The sequence below is a fragment of the Nanorana parkeri genome, unplaced genomic scaffold (genome assembly GCF_000935625.1).
Source record: "Nanorana parkeri isolate BGI_ZX_2015 unplaced genomic scaffold, ASM93562v1 scaffold29, whole genome shotgun sequence".
Classification (NCBI taxonomy): domain Eukaryota; kingdom Metazoa; phylum Chordata; class Amphibia; order Anura; family Dicroglossidae; genus Nanorana; species Nanorana parkeri.
Window position 1 is genome coordinate 648,941 of NW_017306297.1, and position 24,261 is coordinate 673,201.

General features: G+C 39.2%; 1 protein-coding gene across 1 annotated transcript in view; it reads right to left on the bottom strand.

Annotated features, from left to right (window-relative positions):
• Positions 1-24,261, bottom strand: part of LOC108795655 (probable cation-transporting ATPase 13A4) — a 67,332-nt gene that overhangs the window by 33,129 nt on the left and 9,942 nt on the right. The window contains exons 3-16 of the mRNA XM_018566948.1: positions 23,292-23,426; positions 21,232-21,309; positions 19,328-19,398; positions 19,165-19,245; positions 15,330-15,399; positions 14,502-14,636; positions 14,332-14,404; positions 9,195-9,326; positions 7,547-7,717; positions 6,789-6,946; positions 5,021-5,209; positions 2,773-2,834; positions 2,163-2,343; positions 1,751-1,825 (exon numbers count right to left, since the gene is read on the bottom strand). Of these exons, the coding sequence (XP_018422450.1) occupies positions 1,751-1,825; positions 2,163-2,343; positions 2,773-2,834; positions 5,021-5,209; positions 6,789-6,946; positions 7,547-7,717; positions 9,195-9,326; positions 14,332-14,404; positions 14,502-14,636; positions 15,330-15,399; positions 19,165-19,245; positions 19,328-19,398; positions 21,232-21,309; positions 23,292-23,426 (1,611 nt within the window). The remainder of the gene's footprint in view (positions 1-1,750; positions 1,826-2,162; positions 2,344-2,772; positions 2,835-5,020; positions 5,210-6,788; positions 6,947-7,546; positions 7,718-9,194; positions 9,327-14,331; positions 14,405-14,501; positions 14,637-15,329; positions 15,400-19,164; positions 19,246-19,327; positions 19,399-21,231; positions 21,310-23,291; positions 23,427-24,261) is intronic.

Below are 24,261 nucleotides of genomic sequence, written 5' to 3' on the forward strand. Positions count from 1 at the left end.
GGCCGAACATGCTCAGCATGTTCGGCCGACCCGAAGTGCAGAAGGAGTTCGACTAAGTCGATCCAACATCTGGATCAGCTAAGCCAAAACTCCAGCAGGCTACTCGCTGCTGTTCGGCCTATTCTCATAGATGTCGAACAGCAGTGAGTGAATTGCCGAATGCCGCCGAGCTCAGCTCTTCTGCTCGGTACCTCCGTGGTACTGAGCAGAATAGAAAAACTGTTTAAAAAGTAGTAAAAAATGAAATGGAAAACTATTGGGCAGAGGTAGGTTCTGCTGCTGTCAGAATAAAAAAAAGAAAAATCACCATAGGGATGCATAGCTAGATTCCTATTGGCTATTTCACTTTGCAATAGCCAATAGCCAACTAGCTATTGCACCCGCCCTCTGCTGCTTTCAATCATTAGATGGGACCTGTTGGAGAACTTCAGGTCCCCTCTGCTGATTGACAGCAGCAGTGGGTGGGTACAATAGCTAGTTTGCTATTGGCTATTGCAAATTGAAATAGCCAATGGGAATCTAGTTATGCATTCCTATGGAGATTTTATTTTTTTACATTTTTTTTATTCTGATGGCAGCCAACGGCTCCGATGTCAGAAGAAAAAAAAAACAGAGCAGGGAAAGGTTTACTCTGCTCGATCGAGCAGAGTAAACCTTTCTGGGAGAAAGTGTTTCTCGCCTGGGTGGCTGGGAGCCGCTATCTAATAGCGGGAGACTCCTGGAGCGTCCGGGAGAGTTAGGCTGTCTGGAGATCAGTGTCCCTGGTTACCTGTTAACCAGGAACGCTGATCTGTCTGTGCAAGTGGCCGGAGCCAGCCATGAAATGACAGCTGGCCAGCTTCGGCTTTCACCTTATGCCTTCGGCTCGACTGAACCGCTCTGCCAACTTCGGAAAGCTGTACGGGCTATAGTGAATAGCCCGTACAGCAGCCCTTTGGTTCTACTGAACCGAAGGGGTCCTGGGGCCGAAGCTAGTCGAAGGATCAGCCGAAGCTACGGCTAGATCTTTTGGCAGCTTCGTGAATAGACCCCATAATTTTCTCTTGAAAAAGAACCCTCAGACTATCCAATGTCTTGGCATGTTTGCATTTTTCTGTGAAACTAAAATTTTATGATAACAAGAAATTTATATGGCTATCACAGGGGCTCCAAAAACAGAAATGACCATAAAGATCACCTTAACTGCAGCAGAAAGTCTGCAGGGACCTGGCAGTAAATGTTGTAGTAAGCTCCAGTTTTCACAGACATGTTGTTTGGGTGGTATGAATTCTTGAACTCTAGCAATTTATTTTAAGCAATGGCACCAATGATGTCAGTAAGCATAGACCTCTGCAAATGAGGTAGTGAGCAGGTGGACATGACCCGGAGCTTACATGGTGGGGGAGCATCGTTTAGAAAGTGCTTTCAGAAGCAGCTTTGGTTTTAGCAAGCTACTGCCAACATAAGCAGCTTCCAGATGTGACTAGACAACCATGCGTAATACTAATTCCCTCACAATGACCTTCCAGAATCTAAATGTACTAAATTGATGAGAAACTTTTTGGTTTATGAAGACACTTGTAAAAACTAGTATTGTTTTAGGCTTAAGGCTTCTTTTGAAGATCTAGTAGACTGAAAGTCAGCTCTGTTTAGTTCAGTAACAAATTTAGAAAAAACATTACTGCATAAGCTTTGACAGACCAAAGCATTTTTGTCTAATATATATTACTGGATATACTTTATTATTACTAAATAACTGTATATGACTTACACACTGTGCTTCAGGTCCTGGAGTGACCATTGTATACAGCCTTGAGCTATTGTCTGCCTTGATTTCATTGAGTTCCTAAGGAAAGAAGTTATACCCTAGACTTTAATATGTGATCAGCCATTTTGTACTTTATTTTAACTATGTGCCAGAATATACAGTTCCTACAATAGAAAATAAAGCAAACTAAAGGGTAATGCTTAGATATGAAATTACAGTTCCTTGAGAACTAAGCAGTAATGACAACAAATGGCCTTGGCCTTAGTTTAATACAATGTAGGGATACATCGTAAATCTAAAGGACCCTCATCAGAAGGGATGGTTATTTTAGGATATGGTGACACATGCCACAGTGGTCATGGGAAGCTCTTTACATAATATAATGTTAAATTGCTTATAAGTATAGAGGAAAAACATTCTGTAAGTTATTTTTTGTAGATATTACCCAGCCTGTTCCTTCAAACATCTTGATGTCAAGTGGATCACCATGCACTTTTCCATCTAGTAGAACCAATGAATGGCAACTGGCCATTGCTCCAGTCAAAGTGCTCCAGGGTAATGTGCAACCAGATGTAACATGAAAGGTTTCCTGGAAACTGAAAGACAACCATGCATTTATTAGTCACACAAGCAATACATCAATATTAAAAAAAATACATTTAATGGCTTCACCAGTTTAGTAGAATCTATCTCATTTGTGTCCAGATCATGACTGGCAGTGGTTGAGTCTCTCTTACCCCCATAGATAAAGCATTTACTTTTTGAGCATACAGAACTACTTTTGATTCAGCTGATTGGAAACCCAATACATAAATGTATGTATATGTCTTTTTTTAATCAAAATATATTTAAATAAACTTTTTTAATATAAGCTATTCATTTTCTTTTACCTATATTTTGTTCATAGAATTAATTACAATTATTATTATTATCATTATTATTATTATTTATATTCATACAAAGAAACAAATTGAAACACAAAATATCAGCAAAATAATTACTATTGAGATTAATATAAAACTTACCGGCCTCTATCTGAAGGAATGATACCCCATAAGTCTAAACCATCTTCAGTTAAAGTACCTGTCTGAGGTAAAATAAACTGGTAAATTAACAAGACAGGTTTTAGATAAGCAAGCCTAATCAAGAAAAACAACCATTAATGCTAATATAGGATCCATTTGAGTGATCTCCAATGTTGATGGTATCTACAGATTTTTTTTCTTTTATTATGCAAAGGGCCTCCGAAGCACTAAATATACCACACATATAGACATACATATATAGGGGATGATTTTCTGAAGGAACATAGACTGTACTTTGCAAGGTAAATGTTCAATCAGGTTCGTGAAAAATGTGAAGCTGTGTTCACTTAAAGAACTCTGGGGGAAAATATTATTAACCTCTGCAGTGGGGCAACCCCCACACAGCAAGAGTTAAGTGTTTGTGTCTAGGGAGGAAAATAAAAAAAGTTATACTCACCTGATCCACTGGGGCTTTTCTCCCCCTTCACTGCAACAGTCTAAGGTTCTCGAGTCATCACGTTCTATATGTAGTGTATAGGATGTGAGGATGCTTAGGGACATTCCATTGCTGCTAGGAGGAGATAGACTGGAGGGAGCGCTGTCACAGCAGCCCACTCCGAGAATCGGGTGAGTGTAGCTTTGTTATTTTCCACACTAGTCCAAAATGAGCAGTTAACCCTTGCAGTGTGGGGGTAGCCCAACTGCAAGGGTTAATCATTATTTTCCCTGGAGTTCTGCTTTAAGTCATCCGATCATGAGGAAGCAAACATTTCATTTTTGGTGCATTTGAAGATGTTGATTTCATGATACTCAGGAGTGAGCATACTCCTTTAGTAAATCAAACTTGATTGTGTACATTTGCTTTTAATTTTGAATGATGCTGTGGTATATTTGTATACTTAAGGTTACAGCTTGCATTTAAGCTCCCCAGAGCTGAAGGTAAGTTTTACAAATAAAAAAAGCAGAAAGACATCTAAAACATTATTACTAGGGACGTCCCGATACCGATGCTAGCATCGGAATCGGGCCCGATACAGGGCATTTTGACAAGTACTTGTCGAAATGCCCCGATTCATATCGCAAATGCTTGCGCTATGTTTTTTTTTTTATACTTGTACTTGGGCCTGAAAAAGTGGCATCGGGACATCCCTAATTATTACCCAACAGAAGACCAAAGTGCATGCCTGCGTGTGTTATTTGGTAACACCGGGCAGTCTGAAATCACTGCTTTGGTAAATTGGCCCCAATGTGTTTTTTTTTTCTGTTCCAATTGGACATACATGCTCCATTGAAAACAAAATACCTGTTCTAGAAAGCGTTGTTCATTTGACTGTGTTCATAAAAAACATGTTCAGATAGCCACACTCCAGGGGTCTTCACCGAAGATAAAAATCTTAATTTATGGAGAAAATACATACTGGTAGTTCCTCCCCACGCATGCTCAACCTACTCTATGAGTAAGCTGGAATGGTGAAATGCGTTAGTGGTTGAGCACACATTGGGAGAAATTAACAGTATGTATTTGCTCCATAAATTAAGATTTTTATCTTCGGTGAAGACCCTTGGAGTGCTGCTTTTTCCGGATTTGGTTGCTATAGGCGCACTTGTTTGCCTGCAACTGGGATGCAATTACATTGCAAGCCGGTTCAGGAATTTGAGCGGTGTTTGCTGTGGATTACATAAAAACATGTTGTATGTTTAAAATATTAAAAACATTTGAACAACCATTGTAATAAACGTATACAGAGCAAGAACGTACACATATATATAGGGCTTTTCACAGCTATAGACTATAGAGTACTACAGCAATGCAATAAATTGGTTTAAAACTATATACATTTTCTTTGATCTGTGTCTCTAAGCTCTTGTAATCTTTCATGCTCACATCCAGCCATCAGAGTGTACCTACGATGCATACCAATGCATTGAGATCGACTTACTAAAGGAGTAGAGCATGTTCACTTTCCAAAGTGATTTTTTGCTTAGTGAATGAGATTAAGCTTTGCTATCATTTGTCATCCAATCATGTGTGAGCAAAACACCTGTATTTTTGCATGATTGGGTATTCTTTGCAAAATTAGTTTTTAGCTTCACCTCATTCACTAAGCTAAATAAGCATTTGCTTTGCAAAATGAACATGCTCTGCTTCTTTAGTGAATCAACCCCAGCAAAGAAAATTCTTTATTTGTTGAATTTATTATATTTTTTTATAATTTAGTCCAATGTCGGAAAATTTAAGAATACATACTTTGTCAAAGCAAATAACATTTAACTGTCCACACAATATAATCCTCTGTGGGCTGATGCAAAAAATGCCTTGCTTTTTTAATCGTGCTTGACAGCAGAGGGTGCAGATGGTCAAAGCCGGGGGCAAAGAGACAGGTATAGCCACAGTTGCCATGATAAGTGTCATGATTACTAATTCTCGAGCTGTTGCCTACAATAGAAAGAGTGACAATATCAAAGTTTTGTTATCTACATAAGAGAAAAAACAAAAATTATTGTACATTAACAGCAAAGCTCCCTTTTTTGCCTGTTTGGTCTCCAGATATGCACCCAATCAGAAATGTTACTTACAAACATCTTCTCTGTTTTTTATTGGTCACAATTTCTCACTCATACATCCCTGACTTCCTTTGTGCTGCACCTTTTCTCTAGAACTTCGGAGGCCATTAGATATTCACTAACCCTACGAGTTTTTAAGCAAACCCTCAAAGCCTATCTTTTCTAAAAACGATATAAGCCACAACACTTACATCCCTGCCTGCACATGATTTTCTTGGACACCTCCCACAAGTAGACTTCTACAGCACTCTACACAAGTCTCCCATACCAAATACGTCTATCCTTTCTTCAAACTGTAACTTAATTTGACATGGTCTCTCATTTCAACTACTTTTACATATACAGTATGTGAATATTGTGGTGTCATTGTCATAGCTCCAATATGCCCTCACTTTGTTCTCAGCTGTAAAAGATATTTGTGTTATATAAATCACTAATATAAATAAAACCTAATATGCCATATATAACTGAAGACACAAACATTACTAAAACAAATACAAATGATTGCATATGTAAGTCTATGGTTAATTTTACTGAGAACTCTACAAGGTATCATAGAGGTAGAAAATTAGTGCTTTATAATTGCTAGCATGTAGTGTGGAGGGGACAGTCTAGACATATGGTACAAGTATGTTCTATATAACTTGTTTGCCAAAAGTGTTTCATTAGATCATACATGACAGATATGTTGTACAAATCCTTCCATTTAAATGAAAACATGACTACTTATAAAGGTAGCCAATCAGAAAGCTAGAAATCAGGTAGCACTGAGTCATGCGGTACAATCTGGACTAAAATATTTTTTTTGCAAAATATCTCTTTCTATAAACATGAAGGTTAAGTTAATCAAAGAATGAATGTTTATGTCTGCAGAACAAGAAGGGGGTTGCTACAGGATCTGGAGAAGTCACATAATGCCTAAAGGTATATGAGCATTTACTGATCCAAACAACTGGCCAACTACTGAGGTAGCGATCATATAATGGGCATCCTGAGGCTAAACATGGGTAATATGTTTTCTTTTTTTGTGCAAGAACTACTATTGTGTATAGGAGAGAATAAAGATTTGCATATACCCCTGCACACACACAACCACACACACACACACACACACACACACACACACATAGCTCTTAGTGCTGGGAATTCAAAGTAGTCCTGGCATATAAAGCATGACGACCCACATCTGAGCACATAAACTAAATTTTTGAAACACAATAAACAATGGTATCAGAAAACTCAGTTAAATCATGGGGACCAAGGCCAATAGTATTTCATGTGGTCAATATATTGTATCTCTATTGAATTAAAGGAGAGCTCTGTGAGGTTGAGCAGCCTACTTGAATTGTTCATTGGTCCTAAAGTGCTCTCAGACACAGCATTGCTTCTAGGTCTGGTATTATGACAATCAGCAGTTAGAAACTGCACCTGCAAAAAGGAATTCTACTTACCCCACTAAGTGAATAAACTGCAACTGTGTATATCACTCCAGTGATGGAAAGACCAATAAGCCCAAAGAGAACTTTTAAAACCTCTCTGTGGAGTTTAAAATGCACAGGCTTGGGATATATAATCGATCTCACAAGGTCTCCTTTTGCAGTGTTGAATCCTAGGTGTCAACATATATTGAAACTTTAGATGTAGGTCAAACAAATTCAAATGTATCATTTAATTTACATATGGTAAAGCAAGACATGACAACTAAGGCAGAAAACTAGCCAAATATAATTTTCTTAGACTAGGATAAGGTTTTTTTGTGTCCCTTTTAGGTAGATGTTTCCTCATTTTCTGCCCCAGAGATACAGAAACAAGTAACTTCACTTTTATTGTCACTAAGAATGGTATGCAATATGGGACCTTTTTCTTTACCTCCTTTTCCACTAGAAACTGTCAGTGTTGAGATTTCTCCACATTTATCACTATGAAAAAACATGGATATATCTTTTCAATAGAGACGCAGGCAGCAATTTAAAAAAAATCACCTCAGCTCTATCCCTTCCCAACTCTACCCAAAGCTAAAACAAAAATTGGAGTTCCGCTGTACACTTATCACAATAAAGTTGGTGTCCACTGATTCATTTAAATCTTTATTTTATTGGCATTTATTTATAGCAGCCATAAGAAAGTATGTAACAGTGAATATTGTCAACATAATCTAACAAAAGTATAAAACTTAGATTTACTCCTTATTTTGCTAAAATAGCATCACCTGTTTGTAGGACAACTGCTTTTACCATCCCATCAGCAGGTAGCTTTGTCTTTACAACCTCAGTTCCACAGTACAATATATGTCCACGACAATTTTCCCCAGTGTATGTTATCCATGGGATTCCATTGTCCACATTTGGTAGTGGAACCTTAGTAACAGGAACACTTTCTCCTTTGAAACACAGAATTTATTTAGAACACTATATTTTCAGAATACAAACAGAATACTATTTAGAACAATATATCTCAAAAAGTCTTATGCAAAAGGTAGGGGGAGAAAGGTTTAGGTTTATGTTTTCACCTGCTTTATTCTAAAGCCTCCACATGTCTTAGGGGTCTATTCACTAAGCTGCCGTAGGCAGTCGAGTGAACAACCGACCTGAAGCGAAGAGATAATAATATTAACTACAAGAATTTACATAACTACAATCTCCCATTACAAATGACCTCATCTTTGGTGTATGTCTGAAAGATCAAACTTTCTCTAACTTTCTCAAACAAGATGGGGTCTGTTCACCAAGCAGCCGTAGCTGCGGCTGATCCTTCGGCTAGCTTCGGCCCCAGGACCCCTTCGGTTCAGTAGAACCGAAGGGCTACTGTACGGGCTATTCACAATAGCCCGTACAGCTCCCGAACTTAGCCGAGCGGCTCAGTCGAGCCGAATGCATATGCCTCGGCTGAGCCGCGCTAAAAGCCAAAAAAAATTCTATTTTGACACAGCTCTGTGTCAGAATAAAAAAAAAAAGAAAAAGCATTGTTTCGCTCCTTGGCGGCCGGGTGCGGGAGACTCCCGGGGAGAGTTTGCTGTCTGGAGATCAGTGTCCCTGTTAGCTGGTAACCAGGGACGCTGATCTCTCTGCAAGTGGCCAGCTGTCAGAAGTAGACTGAGCTTCGGCCAGCTTCGGCTTTCACCTCGGCTCAGTCTAGCTGAAGTAGATGCCTTCGGCTCGACTGGACCGCTCGGCCGACTTCGGGGGCTGTACGGGCTTCGGTTCTACTGAACGGAAGGGGTCCTGGGGACGAAGCTAGCCGAAGGATCAGCCGAAGCTACGGCTTACAGGTTATTAGTTGATTTGTGAAAATTAATAAGGATTCTCCTTAATTACAGATCCCTGCTTGTTTTCATAAATTAAATACTGTTTCATTATCAGAGTAAATGTAGCCCCATGGAAGAATGAAAGAAATCAGTTGATTCCACCTTCCATGCTAAAATGATCTCTCGGCTGCTTCGTGAATAGACCCCATAGTTTTGTTTCCTGAATATTTGAAATAATATACTGTGGTTTTATTTTTATTATTATCTTTGCTGATCAATCTTATTACACATTTTGATTCATTTATTTATTGTCACCAATTATATTTTGATCATTATTTTGCACTGATTTTAGTTAATATATATATATTAATGGAAGAATGAAAGAAATCAGTTGATTCCACCTTCCATGCTAAATAGCATGGAGCTGGCTATTGTATTCAGCAGCTGGCAGGACAGATGGCTGCTGAATACACAGTGACTGCATCTGATTGGATGCAATCACTGTTCATTCAAAAATGTGACAAAAGTCAATTGAAAAGTCAATTTTTGTTTGCTTTTGAGGTTGACATGTCTTAAAAAAGTCACACACAAAAGATTTTTTATCACACTGTACCTGTCAACATGCCTTCATTTACAACACATCCCCCTGATATCAGTATCGCATCACACGGCAGAAAGAACTTCTTCTCTGATAAAATAATTACATCTCCAGGGACCAGGCATTTAGACTGTACCTCTTCAACCTCTATAAAAGAGAAAACTAGATTATCGAAAGTGTTTAGGCACATTGTTTGCTACTGTTTTAAGTCCCTGATAATCCATTTTCACTTTCATTAATTTCTATAGCAATGCAAATGTGCCTAACTGTGTAACTCTGTATTGGCCTGTAAATAGTACAATAGCTAATGACTTAAAATGCAGTTTCTTGGCCATTTGCATCTGATCACCAGTAAAATACTCCGTCCTAACTGAAGTCTAACTGTACATCAAAAATTGGCCATACATGTTACAAACTGGTTGTATAATCTCTTTCAGATTTGCCAACAACTTTGTGTGAGAGACAACTGATTGCATACAAATTAATTGGACTATTTATCTAGGTCTGTACACTATACTGTTGTTGGTAAATGTGGTAGTTTGCTTAGTGACTATAAAATCAGATTGTAACATGCATGGCCCCTTTCACGCCAACATTCTTTTATAACCCAAATTAAAGATGAACTTTGAGTTTGGACTGAAACTCTAGTGTTTGAAAAAACAACAAACTAATGGGATCAGTCATTGTGGGAAGTTAAAGTAGATAGGGACAGCTGGCAAAGTATTTTCAGGGAGAGATAGTTACTGTTATACAGCACTGTACAGTATAGTTCTATTTACAGAGCTGTATTATGCTACATAACAATTTCAGAGTGGTGGGCTACAAAGTGCTGTATTGTGCTACATTATTTTACATTGCATTGTGTTTGGTTACATGACATTGTGTGCCACCCTTTGTATTCACTGTGAATATATACAACAGACCTTTTTAGAACTATGGTTTAGTGGGCGTCAGCAAAAATTTCTGTTGCTGTTTATCTGTTGGGGCCACCAATTGCAGTGTTCTTTACACACACACACACATTGTTTTGTGCTTTAGGGTTAGTGTTTAGTGTTTCTTTTGGTGTTATTTTTTTATGTACGTAAATTTGATTAATATAACCTTTTTTTCTGGCATCTTTATATTTTTTTCAGGGTCAGCAGCATGGTCTTGTTCCTGACACAGACAAAGCTGCTCTTTGCAGCACATCACTACATAATAGTTTGATACAGTTTATTGCACCAAATCATCACATTGTGAAGTGCACCAAAGCACTACATACTTCCCCTATTGCCATAGCTGTTACTAAAATTAGGCAATACCCTATTTTCATCATGGCTGGGAGGCCTAAAGAGAGGATCTGAGCAGCTAGTAGGTGTGAGCTGGTCCTGGTAAGGTTGCACCTTTGAGAAGCAGGACATGTCAGCCTATTCTTTCTGTCAGTGGGCGTGTTATACAGCCAGAGCAGGCAGAGGAGGTTGTGTAGTGGAATGAACGGAGTTTCCCGAACGAAAACATATGGTTAATTTTGTTCAACATTCGTCAAGTGTCTGATTGCAATATTGGGTGATGAACAAAGATCTTTAGTTGATAAAGAAATATCTTTCATTCATAAATCTACTACTTTATAGAGAGCTTTAAAGTTGGGGTCTAATATAAAGTGAAAAAAACAAAATATGCTGTAACTTAAAGCTAGAATAAATCCGGGAAATACAAAATATTTTGCAATGTGCTCAATTAAATATGGTACACAAAACTTTAAATACATTACATTATAAAGCTATATTAGCACAACTAAATATGGATCTAAAACATGAGACTTAGCATAAGCAGTGAGAAATTCCCAAAGTATGGAAACAGAAGGTGTTGAAGAAACTGGAGAGCAGTATATGAGTGTCTGGTAAAGGAAGCTGGAAAAAAAAACAAAAAAACATAATGGCTCGATCACCAGGTGCAATTAAGGAACTGGTACCTATGGATAGTTATCAAGTATTTATTATTCCATTACCTCTGTATGCTCCTTATCCCCGATGCCTCCTGAGTGAGAGCGGGGAATGTCCCCTAAATATGTGGACTTAGTCACCACCAAAATCCTGGAAAAAGGCTGCTTCCCTTTTTCCTGAGGAAGCTTTGGCTAAATGCATAGAAAGCAGGACCCACTGCACATTGATGCATAATTCAAGAATGAATTGCAATTATAATACATGAACAGCATACGCCTATGAGGAGATTAATAATAGAGTAAAGTTCCATTAAATTAATTACACATATATTGTGATTGTGTGGTCCAGGGAAGTTTTTTACCTAATTAATTAATTTTGTGTTCAGGGAATCGTGATATACTAATGCTGATATACATCTCAGCATTAGTGGTGCTGTTTAATCTTAAATATTATATATGTTATTAATCAATAAATACATTTTAATAAAGATGTGTATTTTTTTATAATGTAATTGAATCACTAATGTGATACCTTAAAAGCCCCATTTTGACGATTGTTGTTGTTTATGTAAATATAAGGGTGTGGTATCCTGTTCTCATTTGGTGGCTCAGAAAACATGCATTTTTTGGTAGTACCGGTATATCAGTGTCTGCCGGCAATAGCAAAGCATGGTGGAGATTCCTTTCAGTTTTAGAACTGTGTTTCTGCAAAAGGAGTTGGGGATTTTGTCAGAAAGAATGGTCTATGCAATGCTGTAAGGCAGGGCTCAAAATGTCAGGTCCTGAGCTACTAGCCAGGCCTTTAAAGTTACTCACCACTAGTTGCCTTGCATAGCACAAACAAACACACACAGGGCACAACGCGCACACAGCACAACACACATACAGCCACAGCACAACGCACAGGGCTGCAGCCACAGCACAATGCACAGAGCATTACACATACACATTTAATCTGAAATTAATTTTTATTCTTCGCACATGTCTAATAATATGCATGTGTGGGGGGGATGGCAGTTTTCTCTTTTTTAAAATAATGTTTTACATTTTTTGTATTTATTTTTTTACTGTTGGGGGGGGGGCTTCGGGGAAATATTAGGGGTCCAAACAGACCCCTGACATTTCCCTTTTAAAATAGAAAAGAAATTGAGGACACCAAATCCTCAATTTCTTTTTCTGCAGCCTCAGAACTCAGTGAATGGGAAGCACTCAGTACAGAGGCTTCCCATTCATTCAGACACTGATAGTAAAATATTTACTATCAATAGTTTCTGAATGGGGTGGAGCCTCTGTACTGAGTGCTTCTCCCCATTGAGGAAATCTTGAATGAACCGGCTGTTCATTCATAACTGGGGACACATAGTACTATGTGTCCCCAGCTATTTACAAACACTGGAGTGATCAGACTATCGCTCCAATGTTTGTCCTTCTCACACGGAGGATCGGTAATTATCACTGATATTTACCGATCCTCCGCTCTGCCGCTGAAACTGACAGGATGACAGCGGCTCTGATCTCCTCCCCGTTCGGCCATCATGACAGCTGTGAGCGCGGCTTCTCTCCCCCTCACTGCTCGGCCATCCTGACAGCAGGCAGTGCTCCCTCCTGCAACCCCCCCGGGGACGGATGGACGGACGAGGGAGCGCTGCCATCATGTCGGTGAGGAGGAGAGAAGCCGCCACGAGGAGGTCCAGGAGTCCCTCCAGGAGTTGAGTGCCTGACTCAATGGCTTAATTTCCACTCACCCCCATGCAATTTTCACTCGCAAATTGCGAGGGGGCGAGTGGAAATTGTGGGCCCTACTGTAAGGTATAGGCAGATATTTCTGCATCATGCAATACCATCAGGACAGTGTCCTGCATTTATTCTGCAACAGCTCAATGACCCAAACATACAACCAAATTCATAAAGAACTATCTTTAATGAGAAGAAGAACAAGGAATCTTGGAAGAGAGCCCTGATCACAACATCATTAAGTCTGTCTGCATATACATAAAACCAACTGTGACAGCCTAAATCCACAGAAGAACTGTGGTTAGTTCTTCAAAGGGGGTTATTCACAAAAGGGTGAATAGTTTGGAGAAGGCAGGAGAAGTGAACAATCTAGGACAACATAGCTAAACTGGAAAGTGAGCTGAATTTGAGAATATTTTCAAATCAGCTATTTTGGCCTAGAGTGTTCACTTATCCAGCCTTCTCCAATCTCTTCACCCTTTTGTGAATAACCCCCTTAGAAGAATTAACCCTAAATGTTTGGAAAAACCTACCTACAGAGTTGCTTAAATGTTTTCTGATGAAGCACTGTTAGTAGCCATCATATAAATTCTGACTTTTCTTTTTTAGAGACTGTTTTGCTGTAACTCTGAGTGGTATCTGTACCTACAGCAGTATTGAGTACTTTTTGCTGGGCCCATAACCTGTTGGAAAGCTACTGCAGATATGACTTATATCAGATGGTGCTGGACACATGGCTAATACCTTATTGTTTTTATTGGAAAATGACAGAAACAAACAGAAAGAAGGGCATAGAAAACATATTATAATCATGTAGTTTGATTGGAGAGAACAAAACATGAAAGGATTAAACCTAACACACACTGTAATAGAACAGAACAATATAATCACAATATGAGAATGGTTGTAGCACCTATGTCTGTATAAACATCATGACATTATAACCCTCATTAAGCTTAGAGCACAGCTAAGGTGGATAATTTACAAGAGTTTGGCCACTACTTTACAAGCTTTGAGTGGAAAACAGATCTTATTTTGTTTTTTACTTTTGTTTCCAGCTATTAGTAATATTAAAGTCAAAATGTCTTTAAGCTAATTCAAATTCTGATTAAACCACTTACAATGGATGCTGCTTCTTGATGCTGAAAGTTTTAGCAGAATCAGCTGGTGGCCTAAGCACTGGTCCTATAGTGTGGCTTCTTTCCTTTGCAGGGTCCTATAGAGCCACCCTTGTGTGTGTTAGTAAGCTGTGTGTGTCTCCACAAATACACAGGCACAGCAAGGCATTCTTCTGCTCCCTGTTCTCATCCCTCCCTTCTCCTTGCTAGTAGGTGCTAGACAACTGTTTGAGCCAGCTGTTTGGAAACATGGCAACTGTAAGTGCTTGGGCAAACATTTGCTGGGCAATGTATATTTATTTGATAGGGATTCATTATTGAAAAAAAGTTTAAGAGTTTAATACAACTTTAGGTTAGAGTTGCCCTTTGTATGTCTTACCTCCATTTCTCTGAAGAACAGACACCATAACATTGTTATGTGATTCCACCATATGATGCAGTTTAACTGATTGCTATAAAGGCAAATAAAAGCAAATAACATAGTTACCACATATGTTGTTAGAATAAAATAAAAATATATAAAGATCTAAGTAAGAGAATTATGCTTACCATCCTTAGTAGGTAAATTGTGGCAAGAACAGACAAGATGGTCATGATTAATATGGCCATGGAATATTCAATATATCCAGTTGCCAGCCATGTACATAGTGAATAAACTTCAAAACAGTAGAATGGGTTTAAAATCTGTTAAAATATAAATAATTATATATTACTTTTGAACAAAAATTTATTCTAACAGGGTTATTCACAAAAGGGTGAAGAGTTTGAAGAAGGCAGGAGCAGTGAACAATCTAGGACAACATAGCAGAACTGGAAAGTGAACTGAATTGAGAATTTTTCCAAATCAGCTATGTTGTCCTAGATTGTTCACTTCTCCTGCCTTCTCCAAACTCTTCACCCTTTTGTGAATAACCCCGAAGTGTATTATAGATTATGTGTATATTGTGTGTACGTGTGTTTTATGGCTGATATGACTATTTAGTTCTACTATTTCTTTTTCTCTAATACTTTTTATTAACAATTTTTTCCTTCTTGACAAAACAATACATTTAAAAACACAATTACATACCATACAAAGCAAACAAACAAACAACAAACAAACAGTTCTACTATTTCTCAATATATTTAAGCATGATTTGAAAAAACCCTTAACTCAATATATTATTTTAAAAAACTGCATGCATTTTATACCTTTGCAACCACTCAATGGCATTAAGGAATTTGGAATGGACAAATGTTTGCATGTGTAGTGTCTTCTATTTGGGGTATCCACAGCTGTGTTTCTAAAAATAAGTAGCTTTATACCATATGGACCCTTCACTGACACCCATGGGACATCCATAAGAAAACAACAACAGAATGAATTCGCTATATTACCTCCTTAAATATCAGCTTCCATATTGGAGTAATTTTTACTTCTATTGTGTTTGGTCCACATAACTGCTGCCTACAAGTTTAAAAATAAGGAAACAATGAAAAAGAAAAGCAATATACCTAATGCACAAAATGATTTAAATAAATCAAATCTAACAGTACAACTTTGAATAAATCTGATTTGTATATCAGCATAAGCAGAGAATGTCTTGTTTTCTGTCATGACCTTGCAATTACACATTCAAATAAATTGGAAAGTATGCCTTTATCTCAATAAAGAGAAACTTTGATTAACGTGCTTGTCATAGAAAAGGACTGAATGCAGGATCCAAAAGTTGCAAAGGCAGCATACCTATTCAGTGAGCCACTATGGGGGTGATTTACTAACCTAAACACACGCACGCACTAGGTGCGTGTGATTTTTACACAGCAAAACGTATTTATCAACCAAAAAGTCTCTAAAAGCATATTTCCACAAATGCCATACATGGAAAATTCATGCACATGATGCATATATAATGCTGCTTCACAGTTTAGACAAAAATGGTTAGCTCATGCATTTACATTCCTGCATTCATCAACGCAAGCAACACAATGTAGAGCTAATTTACACAACATCACCTTGCAATTCATGCAGGGCTTTGCACAACACACCTGCTGGGTGTGTACACACTACAAAGGTGTCTAGATTCCACCAATAGATCATGCTGGGAGGGAACACACTACAGAGGTCTATACTTGTTCGTGGCGTGTTTATAAGGTTAGTAAATCAAGTGATGATCACTCTAGAGCAAACCTATGTCTGTATGTCGTTGACCCAGAAAAGAGTTAAATACTTATGACACCTGAGTGATTTGCCTCATATGTTGTTGATTCATGTGAGTGATCTTTAGTACCCCACATTGACCATAATCTGCAACTGTCAATTTATACAGTATTCAATAAATGTGAAAGGATTAGCTCAATTATAATGTCTGTGTATTGAACCTAAGATTCAGTTACAAGGTAGTAGCTCTAACGAGCATGCCACCAAAACTGTTATTGATCATCAAAAAACTAATTTAAAAAAACGCAGAGGAGATTGTGAAATGAATAATGACTTGAACATTACATCCAGACCCTTCCAGCTAAAGTTTCAGACTTCTACTAAATAAACCACAGCTTTGGAGCATGAGGTACTCTAGGAACTATAGAAGATGGATTGCCCAGTGTGTGGCATTGGACAGGACACAAGTTTCATTTTATTAACCATAAGATAGGATACCTTGATGGCTTTTAAGGTATTGTGGAATGTGATTAGGTTTACTAGCTGTCCTATTTTACCAAATAAAAATGAAGTACAATAGTTAATAGCATCTAAGGTGAACATGATGTTTGTCTCTGTGGTAAATGATTTATCTGTGAGGTTCCAGTGAGGAATGATACAGTAGCTTCTGTACACAGCATACCTATACCCATACAAACACATGTTCACAATACACTTGCTATCACTGATTTTCAGAGACAGTTTAGGGATTTTAAGGATTTTACTCATATTGTTTTTATTGAAAATCCCTTTTCTGCATGGGCGATTACATTGTCATTCAACATTGAACGTAAAAACACTTACACAGTAACAGTAACAATATTTATCTGGAAATAATTCTAAAATGTTAGCCACTTAGAAAATTTACAGCAAGAACTGTTGTGTAATATATACAACATACAATTTTTTTTTTTTATGAAATGTTATATTTGTAAATGTATGAGTCATTGTCAATGGATGCCACTGTACTTAGAAGTTTACCAGCCTATTTGCCTTTAGTTGTTCAACCTCCTTGAGTAACTGATATGTGACGTCTGGGTGCCATTTTACTCCTTCCACCAGCTGATGGTGTGTAATTTTTTAATGTACTTAGAAACCATGTAATTAAAAATGGTTCAAAGAGCAATAAGAGGGTTGGAATGATCAATTTAAAATATATCTATAGTGATTTTATTACAATTCTTGGATAGAGTAGGGAAGGGTTAACATCTGCCATTTTTTTTCTGTTTGTGTACCATTGGGGAGATTTTTTTACACTTCCTGTCCCAGAAAAAGCAGCAGGAAATTAAAGGAAATCTGCTAAAGTGAGGAGAATTCCCATTTTAGACAGTATTAAAAAACTTACCACTTGTTCAGTGGACAGCTGTAACAGTTTGGATTACCCTTCAATATGTTCGTTGATGACAATGGTTACAAGTATAAATAGAGGGGTGAATTTCCCCAATGAGAATATAAACAGTAATAAAAACATACTATGCCCCCTTCCCCCTCCAAACCAAAACATTTTTTTTCCTAAGATACATTTGAAATATATCCTGTAATTGAGCTATAAATTCAGCCAAGTATATCTAAAAATGTGCACATAGGGGGTTAATCACTACTGAGCCTAAGGATACAGACTTTGGCTCGACTAAGCCGAAGTGACAGCCAGAGCTGTAGCTCGCTCCTTTTGCGCCCGAGGCAAGAACAGAAAATTGTGCCCCCCCCAACAGACGTATAATATCACCCGGCGCCACACACGCACAGCATCATGCATCCCGTTTCCTGGATGGCGGCGTGCATTCGCAAAATGTGCTTGTGGCCAAATCCAAAATAGCATAAAAATTTGTTTTGTTTGACCAATCTAATGAAAACATTTTTAGTTTCCGTTCATTTAGCCTGAAACAAATGTTTAGTCTTTGCATACGTCTAGTAATATGTGTGCATAAGTGTGAGTGTGTTGTTTTTTTAATTAATTTTTTATTATTATTATTTATTTTTTACCGCTGGGGGGCTTTGGGGAAATCTTGGGGGTCTAAACAGACCGCTGACATTTCCCTTTTGAAATAGAAAAAGAGGCCGAGGACATAGAGTTCTCTGCCCATACAAGCAGGGAAGAGCAGTGGAGATCCGAGCAGAAGCTGGAGTCTGTGCCGCTCCTCTTCTCCCTGCTGAACTGTAGCTGTATTGGCTGCCTGGCGCCCCTGTTGCCAATTACTGTTCTTGCCATGGCAACAGGGGCAAGGGGGCGCAGCCAGGCCAGCCCTGACACCCCCCTCTCAGCTGCGCCTGAGGCAAGTGCCTCACTCGCCCCATGGTAGCTACAGCCCTGGTGACAGCAAAAACGGCTCGCTCCGCCCAGTTGTAATGACAGATTCTTATGACAGATCAGCGTCCCCAAATTAATTGGGGACGCTGATCTGTCATTAAACAATAACAACTGGGCAGAGCCGGCTCCGCCCAGTTGTTATTCATTGGCCGGACCTGCTAAAAGACTCTAGCAGGTTCTGGCCAATAGGAAACAGTTGGGCGGAGCTAACGGTCACTGCTAGCTCCGCCCAATTGTTTTTTTTCTTCTTTAAAATATCTTTATTTTTTACTTTTCCTATTTTTCATCATTTTAAAAATAATTTTTCAACCTTTCTTTTTTTACACTCTTTCCACTTATTTTCTATTGTGCACGGTACCACGGTACAGAGCAGAATAGCCGAGCAGAATGCTGCTGGGCAGCTTTCAGCTATTCACTCACTGCCGTTCGGCCCCTATAAGAATAGGGGCGAACGGCAGCGAGTGAGCTGCCGGAGCTTCGGCTCAGCTGATCCAGATGTTGGATCGGCTGAGTCGAAGTCCCTCTGCACTGCAGAGCATGACCGAAGACAGCCATACAGAGCCAATGTACGGCTGATTCAAGCCATTGACCGTTCGGCTCAATGCACTTCAGATGGGTTATTCACTTGGCTGCCTTTGACAGCTTTGTGAATAACCCTCATAGTTTAGCTGTGTAGTGTGCCACAAATGATTTAAAAAAACTGATCTGTAGCAAACTGTACATACCTGGCATTCTGTTCTTTACTACATAAACCCATTCCAAACGTTTTATGTATATCAGAGCATGAAAGGTTGTCCTCCAGGACTCTAAACCAATTGAGAAAATACATGGTTTACTTCATTCAAAAAAAGGATGTTGACAACTAGCAGAAATATACATAAATCTTACCCAGTTTTATTAAATTTGTCTTCTAGTGTATTCCAAACATAGTGTGTTTTTTGTACCCTGATACAACGCACCTGCAAAGTTATGCATAAAAAATTAGAAGACTTAGTAAAGTACAGGGAATGTTTTTGTTTTGTTTTTGCTTTATTGGCATTGATGAGAAAAAAATGTGATTAGTGATGAACGAATCAGTTTGAACACAAAGAAAGTCATAGTGTAGCATCCCCTTGCCCACTGAGGGCAGTTAGGGATTCCCAAGTTGCTTGTGGGCTGACATTTCACTTCAGTGATGTATTCCTGACTTTTTGTGTGGCATGAGCCACCAGTCACTTTTGGAAGGGGTATCAGAGGCAACAGTCATACAGTAAAAGACCTTTAAGCCAGACTGGCACTCTGTATATTTCAGACTGTAAAGCAGAAGCAGCACACAAACTCCCTAGATGAGCCTCCAGACTTCTTGCTTGGTCCAAGCTTGTACCCAGGTACTCCGGACACTCTTCCTGCAACCAAAAATTACCACTTGTGCTCCTATCCAGGTTTCAGCTTTAATCCTCCCGAGCAACTCCTGTGGCCAGGCAGTGCAAGCTCCAGGCCCCAGCCTCGGGCATATATTCTCGGAGCACATGTGCTCTCCCCAGGTAGAAGGTCTAGGGGGTTAGAAACAGCAGTGCACATCCTCCGGCATAGCCTGGGAGGCAAGAGAGCTTTCAAAAAGTTCCCACAAATATTTAAATGATTTCCCAGCATGTACCACTGGCAATAAACCTCCTAGTGGTTGGTCAAGAAGACATAAATATTTCTAACCTCAGTTATTGGAAATTTTGTGACAGGGACACTTCCCAGCAGTTGGCAGAAGCAAGCAATAATCTGAACTCAGGGGAAAACCAACAGAAAGCAGAACTATTAATGTACAGTAGCTCAGGCTGGCTACAGCCTAGCAGCACAAAATGTAGGATGGAAAAGGGTTACCAAATTTAAAATAAATAAATCCGGGTACAACCTACTGACCATGTCATTTTTTACCACACCCAAAAAACACCCCCATTTGTAGCCAAACCTACAAAATCTCTCCCTTATTTTTCACATATCCTTAAACAGTTTTGTTACAGAATTTGGAATAAGAGGCAGATATTTAACATATAAGGACAAAGTGATCTAGGCATCTGCCCTGGGTAGTGAAATAATGTGGAGGGTGTAGCAGTGAATTGTGGGTGTGACCAAATTGCCAAAACAGTGGAAGTAGCTGAAAGAGTTAAATAAAACCTGCGCCTACTCTACTATTGGTCAAAAGTGCATAGGGCACATAGTGCAGGGGTCAGGAGTGTGTTACCAACTGTGTGAAGGGTCAGGAGTGTGTAACGCATGGAGTGCAGGGGTCAGAAGCACATAACACATGGAGTGCAGAGATCAGAAGTGTGCAACACGCAGACTGCTGGACTCAGGATTATGTATCACATGGAGTTCAGTGGTTAAGAGTGTACAACGCACAGAGCATGAGGTCAGGAGTATGTAACAAAGAGTGCAGTGGTTTGGAGTGTATAACACATGCAGTGCAGATGTCATGAGTACATGATACAAGGAATGCAGGGGTCAGGAATGTGTAGTGCAGTGATTATGGGGCAGGAATATGTCAGCAATGTAAAGGCCAGCATTCACAGTAGAACCAAAATAACGGCATTCTCCCAATATTTTTCCACCAGCCAGTACAGACCCCCCCAAAATCCTCCACCAGTACAACCCCTCCAAATCACCCCCCCCAATACAGATGGCCCCAAAATACTCCACAGTACAGACCTCTCACCCCAAACCCTTCCTCTTACAGACCTGTTACCCCCAACTTACCAGACCTCAGATACAGCAGCAGCAGCACACAGTAAACAGCTGTGTCATGTGACACTCAACCACACCTCAGAGCTAAGGAGGAATTCAGGGGAGCCTTCCTTGGCTCTGTACACAGCCACAGAGTCAGAGGCCTGAGGTGGTGACTGCAGTGCAAATGGTAAAAAGAAAAAAAATGCGGTCATGGTGCCCGGACCTTAGGACACCTACACTGCACTACTGGGAGGCCAGCGGATAGCTCCAGGGATGCTCATTTACCAGCGATAGAGTCTTCAAAATCAGGGACAGATGATAATCATAATATAGGGACAATTCCTACAACAAATTGGCAAATACATGCAGAATTGCCCTTTCTGCAAAAAATAATACAATTTATTAATCATTTTCCAAGTTGTGTGAACCGCTGCAGATCAATAGGTCTACAAGGTAATATTTAGCAATTGCACTGCCACAGTATTGTTATTGCTATTTGTTTCAGTGGCAACAGTGAAGAAGAGAGGAATCAAGGGTGACTTTCCCCAGTGGGGTTATGCATAACACCTTGTAGAAGTTCTTACTTGCAGTTTTGTATTCAATTAACCAAAAGGGATGTAGACTCATTAGCTATAGTGTACAACTCGTGCAAGTAACTTTACAATATGCTTCTGTGCATCACTAGTTGTAGTCTATACATTGCATATAAATATTCATTTTAGATGATAGCCAACATATAACAGTTCAATAGTACTGACAATAAATACTTGTCCACAAACAATAGGTCTACCAAATATTTTAACCCCTTCATGACTGAGCTTGTTTTTAGTTGCTGTTCGTAAATGACTGACACGCTTTTGACATTTTTGCTGTGTGATTCTTCCACGTCAGTAATATACTTTCTTACAAAGTGCACCCACACATATTATATATTGTTTTTTAGAGGACAGATAGGGCACGTTAAAAAAAAAACTCTGTGGATATGTAAAATTGAATGTGTATAACTTGTGTTTCTTACTTTAGACTGACGACAGCTATAAATTCAATAGAGATGTGAATATGCTTAGTTAGAAACATAAATAGAATTCAGTGAGTATCCAGAATGATTTAGGGAAATTAAAAAGCATGAGTCTGAAGTGCTAGTAAGAAAGAAGTCAAGGCCAAGACCTTCAGATACCAATAGCACAAATCTCAGTGTTAGGAGCCAGAGCGCCTCCAGGTGGCGCTGGACCTAAGCCCTGCAGCTCCAGTGCTCACCTGCGGGTGTCTCCCAGCTGCCAGCACTTGGCCATCACCTGGTGCTTCCTGGCAGTGTATTTAAACCCTCCGTGCAGTCAGGACGATGGCTCAGTATCCTGTTGTTTCCTGTGAATCCAGAGTCCCCAGTCCTGAGACCTGTTACCTACTTCCAGTCCTGAGACCTGTTACCTACTTCCAGTCCCGAGTCCCGCCTGTACCCTGACACCTTGTCCCTTGGCCCCCCTCGTCTTGCCCTGCTGCCTAGGTTTACCCGCTTAGTATACCCTGGGTTTGTATTTGCTCCTGTTATCTTTGTATGGAGTTGTGGCTATATTTAGTTGGTGTCACTTTACTTATTCATACTTGTTTGTGGGGTTGTGTTTGGTTTTGCTGGTTATAATAAATTGTTTGTGACACATTGACCTTGTCTAGTGTGGTCATAAGCGTTTGGTCTTCAAGTGTGGGTACCTGCATGTAATGTTAGGACACCCATGCACGGTACCCTGACAGACACTCAGGCTTGTCAGGGGCAAGAGCAAGGGTACTATACTTTCCATGTCGAGAATTATAACACAGTGTAATAAGCACGGATTCACTTAAGCATGCTGTATGTTATGTCTTACTGGCTTTCTCCGTCTCCATTATCATTGGTATATAATATCCCTATTTTCTGATTAAATAATGATGCTATAGATTATCTATTCCATGTATTACTTGCTAAACAGTGATGTTATGTATTTTGTTAGATGAAGAACCGTAATTAATAGCTAGTAGTAGTTAATCACATGCAACTCCGCATCAACCCTCCTGTGGGACAACCACATAGACAGCATACCTGGTGGAAACTAAACCCAGAACTCCACCAATATAAGCAGTGCTATCTACATCCAGCTAAACATGGTGCTTAATTGCTTACCTTCTGCTCAGGCTTCATTAATAAATTATGCAGGTTGGAGTCCACTGATGATACGTTGTGAGGCTGAGGTATGGCATTGGACACATCTGATTGTATCCATTTCACTTTCTTCTTTGTGTACTTCTTAAATTCATCCTGTTGGATAAAATAACATTTGTAAGTTTTGTAGTATAGTATGCCCTATACTACTTTCATTTCAACTATATAGTAATTTCTTCATAAAAGCTCTCCAGGTCTTTTCACCAACACCTGAATGCAAACAGTGAACACATTTCTGGCATGTAAAATGTAAGCCTCTATGAGAATAAGGCATGTTTCTCTTTTAATGTTAACACCAACTTCCTGAAGCTTTTTTAATGTTAAAAAGTGAAACTGTTAAAGCTGAACATTAGCAAACAGATAAATACACAGATGAAATACATACTGTATAAGTAAACTGCCTTATCTTCCATAAAATGTGTAAATCTGTTTAGATAGACTTCTAGTACATACACTCTTACCAAGCAGCACATTCCGGTCTCTGGTTTTAACTTTAGTCAAGCAGTTCAGCTTGGTGGCTATATCTTTTGGGGTGCAGCGAATTTTGCACTAAGTCCTCCTAAAACTCATCCCTTCCTTTATCTGATTCCATAATACTATTATACATAAGCCCTAACGTACAGCCTTCATTTTAACCTCCCCTCAATTTTTATTTATGCATTGCTTATCTAGCCCACATCTCTTGAATTATGTCTGACCTTAACACTAATCTAATTCCTCATACAAAATCACCCTAACTCTACATAGTTTCCATCCTTTCCCTGGAGGCTTTACTTTGAAACCTTTTAGTGACTCCACTGTAAACTTACAGTGCTAATACCAGGAAGTTGAAAGTGAAAGGATGTATAATCAGCACACTGATTGGATTGAGTATGCTCACTGCAGTACTGAAGCTCACTTGTTCAGGGAAGCCTATCCCGACTCAACCTAA